The sequence below is a fragment of the Gobius niger genome, assembly GCF_951799975.1.
Source record: "Gobius niger genome assembly, chromosome: 7".
Classification (NCBI taxonomy): domain Eukaryota; kingdom Metazoa; phylum Chordata; class Actinopteri; order Gobiiformes; family Gobiidae; genus Gobius; species Gobius niger.
In genome coordinates this window covers 4,360,859-4,369,265 of record NC_136858.1, presented here as the reverse complement: position 1 = coordinate 4,369,265, position 8,407 = coordinate 4,360,859, and the positions used below count along the sequence as shown (strand labels likewise).

Sequence of the window (8,407 nt, the reverse complement as noted above, 5' to 3'; positions counted from 1 at the left end):
AACCTGTCATGCACACAAGTATTTTCTTTTGCAAAGACTTTCGGAGCAGCTTCTACATTTACTTATTTGATCAGTAGAATCTGTTCTCTTACTCCAGTAATGAAATCAAGTTTCCATTTCCAGACCTTGAAGATTGGAGACCCTTTAGCTGGAGGATTAGCCTGTTGTGAATGCTTTAGGTTGATAGAACTCTAAAACCACCATTGAAAAACCCCTACATTGTCCAGGAACTAAACCAGCTCGTTTCTTCTGTGAATCAACCACTTTTGCTGCTCTTTTGATCGACAGCTTCCTCTGTGTCTTGCAGGTCTTTGGTGAAAATGTGGAAATAAACCACTTCCTCCTCTCGCTTTGAACTGTTCCTGTAACGCGCCATAGAACTCTCTCAAACCTCGGCGACGACTTTTTTGCATCACCTTCACATCATCCACCTCCACCTTACTTTCTTCCTTTCCTTCGCCCCCCACACATCCCACGCCGCGCCCCCCCCCAAAACATTCGCACAGACTTTCACCCCGCTCTTGTCCAATGCCCAAGACCGGCAAGTCCGTCAAGAGAGCGGACCTCGACGACGACGATGCCACGGAGTCTGCGCGGGACCTGCTGTCGAACGAGGACTCCGGAGACGACTCGTTCAAGAAGGCGGCGCTGATCGTGGAGGGCGGGGTCGCGGCGGGGGGCAAGGATGTGGAGGAGGCGGGTTCAGACGAGGAGGAGGAGGAGGAGGAGCGTCCGGCCTGGAACAGTAAGCTGCAGTACATCCTGGCCCAGGTCGGCTTCTCCGTCGGGCTCGGCAACGTGTGGAGGTTCCCGTACCTGTGCCAGAAGAACGGAGGAGGTAAGAGACGCCAAAGTGTCACACGAAATAAACCTTTTGAGATTTTCAGGCGAGACATGACAGGGGAAAACATTGATTTTTCACACATGATAAGGTTTTTAGATAGATTTCTCTCTCAACTTCTTAAAAAAATAGACCAAACTCACCCTTAGCAGTGCTCATTATGTGGCATTTTATTGAGTAGAGCTTTCAGGAAATCCCTCATCTTTCCCACATGCATTCATTCACAATTCAAGTTTGTTATCCATGTGTAGCAAGAAAGGCGACCGTGATGCAGCGGCAAAAAGATCAGGATTTTTTTTATATTTGTTTCCTAGCCTGATTTATTGAGCTTTGAACTGCAAAAAACAAAGCGAAGTTTGTAGCTTATTCAAAAACTAAAGAAGATCCAAAATCACCTCTTAAAAATGTGTTGTAAATAATAAGGACTGGGGCAAAATATTGTTTTGTAATATATCGCAATACGTCTTTGCAGTGATACGTCGTGTATCGGAAACCAAGTATCGCAATACTTTAGACAAAAGAGCTTAACTTTTTAATCCGTGTTAGACTGATTTATATTCAATTTATACATTTTGAAGTAATTTGTGTGGTAAAATATCGCACTTTATCAATTTAATACGGAGGTTATTATAATTGCAATACTTAGGCTATCCGCAATGTGTCACACAAGGGGGCGTGGCTTAGCCGAGGGGGTAGAAAACCTCCCATGAGAGTCACGATTTTTCGCCGTTTTCTCGCGGACTGTGAACATATTCATCACACACCAATAAAGTCAAGCCAAAATCTGGTTCACATGGATCTTTTTTCACAGCAAATTGTTCAGTAGAAGCAAAAAACAGCACTGGTTAGCAAACGTTCCTGGTTAGCATTGTCCATTTTTTAAGTGTTTATGGTCTGTTGAACCACTTTGCTCCTCTCCATGTCTCTGTATATGTATTTAGTAGAAACATATATTCATAATTCAGTGCTCTCTGATGAAACAGTTGAGATTTTAAATTTGTTTTTTAATGACTTTTTAAATCATCAAAATCGGTCAAAGGACGGCTAAGAAACATCCTGTTAAAGTCTTCAATCTGAGAATCAGGCTGTTTAAATGCACACGTGATAAAAAGTGATCGATAACATGCAGCGTTTCAAAACGTATCAACGGAAACGGAAATATTTAGGCATTTGCCTCTTCACATCACGTTAGGGTCTGTCCAGAGAGGAGTTAATCAGAAAGGAGAGAGTTGCATAAAACTCTAATTATCTCAGAATCTAAGAAAAAATCTGTGATTTTGATCAAAACTAGCCTCTGTTTAGCTCAGATTTCTCAGGGACCGAGGCACGTAGAATTAAACTGTTTTCGCCTACGGGGAGCTTTCAAACGAGCCATAGTATGTGTCCATAGCTATATAGAATATGCTGTGGTGCTATAAATATAATGAAAAATGGTCTGGATAGTTAGCACTCTACAGCTAAATCACCAAAACATCGCAGCCTCAATGTGTTCAGTAATGGTGGAGAAATTGGAGAAAGTTCAGTTTCTTCTTTTTTCCCCTTCTGACTGCTTCAAAAACATGCCACTGTATCGGGCCCTCTGTATTGTAGTTTTGTATCGCGACAACAGTGTATCGTCCCAGCCCTAGCAACTAATATACAGTATATCAACAAAATAAACCATATATTTAAACTTGACTTGATCCATTTCACTGCTGAAAAATAAAGAGCCTTATCACCTGCATTGTCTCGCCTTGAACGTGTCATACTGTTCATTTACAATTTTATTCCATTACCAGACAAAGAGTGTGACCTTTAACGAGTCGGTTTATTGTTACGGACGGACAGCGCGTGACGTAACATGACTCCTCAGTGCACTTAGTCACAGCACTTGATAATGACGCACAGTGGCCGTGACATGAGGGTAATATGTTGGATTAAATGTGCGATCTTGAGTTTGTTCCCCTGTGGTCTCCGCCTGCCGTTGTTTGGTGTCGTGCGTGAGTCTCTGGTGTTGTTTTAACTCGCTCTGGGCTCACGCTGCGGCCGCTGTAATTAGATTAACCCCAGCGGCCCGGGTGTCTGCGAGGCTGTGCTCTTTATGCACAGGGTCGGACCAACCCGGGCAAGTGTGGAAGGACCTTTTGTATGACAGGATTGAGATCATCGTGCACATGGGCTTTCACATTTGAGACAAGAATCGCACGCATTTCAGAATGTTTGTTGAGCTACAGGAACTTAAAGGGATATTTCAGGATTTTTGACATAGGGCCTCATTTCCTAGTTATCCAGAGTGTTGCTGATTTTTTTAAAATAATTTATGCAGTTCTTATGTTTGAAGAATGTCGTGGCGCTAGGCTAGTGCAAGGCTAGCACATTTCTATGGTATCAGCTAGCCTGCATTAAAAACAGTCTGACCCGCTCCACAGAGCACCTGAGGCAAATCACTTATAACACCAGACTAACCATATAAATGTCTGTGTCCATAGAATAATTTCAACCATTTTGCATTTAAAATAACTTATATTTGAGCAGCATCAGCTTCGTGGGTGTATAAGCTACGCAGCGGCGGAGTGATCTGCTAGAAAATAGTCCCTCAAAATGCGATCATTCATGTGATGCAAGGTCAGTTATATTCCAAAAATGATTCTATCGACACAGACATTTATATGGTTAGTCTGGTGTTATAAGTGATTTGCCTCAGGTGCACTGTGGAGCGGGTCAGACTGTTTTTAATGCAGGCTTGCTGATACCATAGACATGCACTAGCCTCGCACTAGCCTAGCACCATGAAACTCTTCAAACATAAGAACTGCATGAATTATAAAAAAAATATCTCCAGAAATCAGCAACACTATGGATAACAAGGAAATGAGGCCCTATGTCAAAAATCCTGAAAAATCCCTTTAAAGTTACAGGATTGATGGCAAGAGCAATAAGTACCCAAATACTATGAGCCCGATCTTCTACCTGGCGCTACAACAGCATTGCTCAAGACAAAGTTGGTATCTTGTGTGCAAACAATGCTGCGGTTTTTCAGACAAAAAAAAAGGTTGACGGTTGAGGCTTGGTTTGCTAAAAGCGCTGACTACATCGAGCACTTGTCTTGACTCAGCTTGACTTCTTCCCTCTCCTTTTCAAGCTAGAATGCTATTTTTTGTCATTATTTTTTTTTCTCGCTTTTGTGTCTGTGTTGTGTAGCTCGAAATAAAATATTCAATCAAATCACTTGCTGCTTCACCTTCGCTCTCCGGTTATTTACATTAACATTGCGCAAAGGTCAAACTATTCATCCCACTGTGAGTGAAACACTGTCCATGTCCCGAGGGAGAGGGAATATATCGATGGTCCCACTCTATAGTGCTAGTATTAACGAGCACGGAGCTGCATAAATGTGATAAATAAAATCTATTCCTCGATACTAAATCGATACTAAAAGTGGTATTGAAGCGAGAGATTCATTTGAGCAGGTGTCAATACTTTCTGTGTTTCCTCCGGGCTGCGCACAGAGCAGCTCCTCCCCTTCCTGCAAAGTCATTTGCGGCTGCTGCGCCCAAAAAACTTTAATTACAGCTAAAAGTACTCACTTAAACTCTGAATACAATTTGTTAGCTTAGCGGTGTCCATTGATTTATCTGTATAAGTTAGCATTGGCTATTAAAGGAACAGGCCACCGTTTTTCCATACTGAGATATGTTCTTGCCTGAGCTTAGACGAGTTGATACGTACCTGTCTGGTCTTTGTGCATGGAAGAGCGTGGTCGCTTTCAACTTCACCCCGTTTGGAGCTATAGGAATACCCTGGGAGAGGCCAAATGCTAACAACATATTTGGTCGTTTTGCGTGACTGAGGGCACGCACAAAGACCAGACAGCATCAACTCGTCTAAGAACATATTTGAGTATGTAAAAACAGTGGCCTGTTCCTTAAGCTGTTTTTTCTCCCTAAAAATTCTCAACCAAATGAATTAATACCATTATCAACAGTACAGTCACATGTTTCCTTTCTGTACATGACTCATGGATATCTAAAGGCCCGTTTTAACAGTGTGCTTTGAATTAATGCTCTGTTCTGCTCCTAAATGTGACAACAGTGCCTGTTTAATGAAGGCAGAGACAGTGTTTAACATGAGGCCCCTGTGGGTCCTGTGTAGACCCAGTTTAGTCCTGGACAAGGCCTGGATTAATCCTGTTTCACTCCAAGTTTAGACCTGCTTTAGTTTAAGGCAAAGTTGGTCCTGGCTGAAGCCCGGTTTAGTCTTAGTCAGTCCCGGCTCTGCCCTGATCTAGACTTGGTTTATTTCAAATGTAGTCCTGGATAATCACTTATTTAAAAGAGCGAGTGTCAGGTTTTTGTGCACTTAAAGGTGTTGGCTGAAGTATCATCTGGTCTTACTCACTCTTGCTCATATACTGTATATGCCACGCCTTGTAGTTGCTCATCACTCGTAACCACAGTGTAAGCCCACGAGTCTGTGCCAGCCTGACCTTATTCCATTCATTATTTTCTAGGAACTGGAAAAGAAAATAGTGCGTAATTCTGCATCGTTAGACCTTGACAGACATTGTTTGGCTTGTAACACATTGTTTACTCTTCAAATGACTTAAGTAAACTATCGTCAGTAGCTGTTTGAGTTTGGGGATTGTCCCGAGGATGTGACACGTGTTTACATTTGGATTCGTTTATACCTGGAAATTCAGGATTTACCAGAGGAGGTTCTTCTGCTCAAGGTGATGGATTTCCTTTCCTCATGCAAAAAGTGCAGTGGAATATGTTTTTCTCATCCTTACGACAAAATAAATTGTCTCTATACACAGGAGAGACATGTGACTCCGAGTGCGATCTCCAGAGGCTCTTCCTCTCTCGCTATTTTAGAATGTGGGCTAATGATGTATTGGCAGTGGTTATAGCCGGGACCGTTTATTTATGGGCCGTAACTTCCTCCTAATTTGTGGATTCGTTTCACTTTTCTTCCCGATAGCTGGTGTGCTAGCTGGTCTATCGGAAAATATAAATAACCCTAACCTTTACCTTAAAGGGACTATACAGAGTTTAAAAATGTCAAAATTACGTATTTTCCTCCCCCTACATGTTCCAGCCATGTCCTAATGTGTAGAATGAGCTCAGACCTGTTCACCACAACTGCCTCTAAAATCCTGCACTGTCACTCAGAAAGGTGTTAATTCGGGTCAGAAGTGCCGTCATGCACGATCTTAATATAGAAGGTGCAGTTACACAAATGACCTGAGGTGGCAGTAGTGAGTATAAAAATAGCATATAAAAATGACGCATTAGGAACAAGTTACAGCACAATAGGACGGTTAAGTTTGACATCACACACAATGATAAGCTTCTTTCGGGTCCAAACAGTTGAGAGCTCCATAAACTCTCAACTTGCCATTTTTGAGCAAATTTTTAGAAAAACTTGTTTATATCCCACTGAATGATTTTGTTAATGCACATAATGTCTTTGAGAAAGGTCAGTCTGGCTTTAGGGTAAACCACAGCACTGAGACAGCCCTTTAAAAGTTTTTTAATGACTTTAGATTCAATTATGACTCACAGAAGGTCACAATGTTGGTTCTTCTGGATCTTCTGGATCGACCACACTATTCTTTTCACTCGTTTAAAACACATCGGCCTCTCCGGTCCTGTCCACAAATGGTTTACGTCCTACCTCACAGACAGGACATTCATGGTAAGTGTGGATACCTGCTCCTCTAAGGTCCTTTAAATCACATGTGGTGTGCCCCAGGGTTCGATTTTAGGCCCAGTGCTCTTTAACCTGTATATGCTCCCTCTTGGTGATGTCATCAGGAGACATGGAGTCAACTTTCACAGTTATGCTGATGATACACAGTTGTACATCTCCATGTTGTTATTGTTACTGTATATTTGCGAGTTGGGGTGATTTCAATGATTTTTAAGCACTGTAAAGCACTTTGTGTTACATTTTGTAGGAAAAGCACTTTATAAAAAAAGTTTGATTTGATAAACAAACACAGCAAAAAAACACAACTTTATCTGAATCTCCTGCTGAAATAACAGCAAAGGCCAAACACTGTTTTACACCTAATTAGAATAAGAATATAACACTTAAAATGTCTGTTTTCTTTGTCTTCGATTGTCAAAAATGAATAAGCCTTTATTGTATATGGCGGAATAAGGTCAATAGTCAACCTTATGCCGGGGCGGCACGGTAGCGCAGCGGTTAGCGCCTCCGCTTCACAGCTAGAAGGTCCCTGGTTCGATTCCCACCAGGACGGGGCCTTTCTGTGTGGAGTTTGCATGTTCTCCCCGTGTCTGTCTGCGTAGGTTTCCTCCGGGTACTCCGGTTTCCCCTACCACTAAAAACATGTGCAATAGGTGAATCCTCCAGCCAGGTGATTCTGACCATCAGCCTGGCTCCACATCATGGAGATGGGTCCCCGGGCGCGGCACGGCCGTCGACCACTGCTCCTTACGGGTTGCCCCAGTGGCATCGAAGGATGGGTTAAATGCAGAGGACAAATTTCCCTACGGGGACAATAAAGTATACAAACAATAGGGCCGAACAAACTAAAAACTAAAATACGGTTAAATATGCACTACCTGAAAAGAAATAGCATATGCAACAGAAATCTAATGATAATAATTTTGAATCTTTGCTACTGTGCTTTACATGAGATACCAGAAAAAATAATGTTGAGTGGATTTAATCATTTCAATGTGCTAAAATAAAGCTGGTCTTTAAAAACACCGTTACAGAAAGAGAACATTACGAGCTTGTGTTCCTGTTTTGCAACGGCACTGGTCTGTTCTTCCAGTGTAACTCAATAAAACATTTTGAAATGAAGCTGTAGTGCAACTTGTGCCCACAGTTAGAAACAGTTGCTCAGACTTCAGCAGGAAATCGGCCAAACCTCACTGTAAATACCTCGAGGTGAAAACTTGTGACCTCATCATAATGTGACCGGTCTTTCCAGGGAACTCTCCTCATGTAATGTAGAAAATGTTCCAGGTATGTCAGTAAGAAATGTGTCCAGTTGTTTCTGTTGATCTTGAATGTGATATCGCGTGTTTCCAGCGGGCTTTGCTCTCAGACAAAGACGTGTGTTTGATCATGAGATACTCGGGGCTGTATCTGGTCCTGCTGTTGTTATTAATGATTGTTTCTGTAATAATTTGCCTCGCGCGTGTCTTGCTGTGTGTGTTTCAGGGGCATATCTCGTGCCCTACTTCATCCTCCTCGTGCTCATTGGGATCCCACTGTTCTTCTTGGAGCTGGCCGTGGGGCAGAGGATCCGCAGAGGCAGCATCGGAGTCTGGAACTACATCAGCCCACGGCTCGGGGGCATCGGCTTCGCCAGCTGTGTGGTCAGTACTGCATAAATACTCCACTATTACTACTACTGTTACTGGTACTACTACAGCAGCTTTTTACGAAGAGGCTTTGCTTTGACTAAATGCATTGGGTCATCTTCTATATTCAGAAATGTTTTGACTTTTTTGTGAAAGACAGAAGGCTTATTTACCAACTGTGCTGTAAAAAGAAGTTTAGGTACTACTTGTGTCAAAGAAATTCATGTATTGAAAGCACTTGCCGAAA

The 8,407-nt window shown here is 42.4% G+C and overlaps 1 protein-coding gene across 1 annotated transcript in view; it reads left to right on the top strand.

The window, feature by feature from the left end:
- Nucleotides 1-303: 303 nt before the first annotated feature.
- Nucleotides 304-8,407, top strand: part of slc6a15 (solute carrier family 6 member 15) — a 28,471-nt gene continuing 20,367 nt past the window's right edge. Inside the window, exons 1-2 of the mRNA XM_079560407.1 lie at nt 304-838; nt 8,018-8,175. Coding sequence (XP_079416533.1) covers nt 529-838; nt 8,018-8,175 — 468 coding nt within the window. The 5' untranslated portion in view covers nt 304-528. The remainder of the gene's footprint in view (nt 839-8,017; nt 8,176-8,407) is intronic.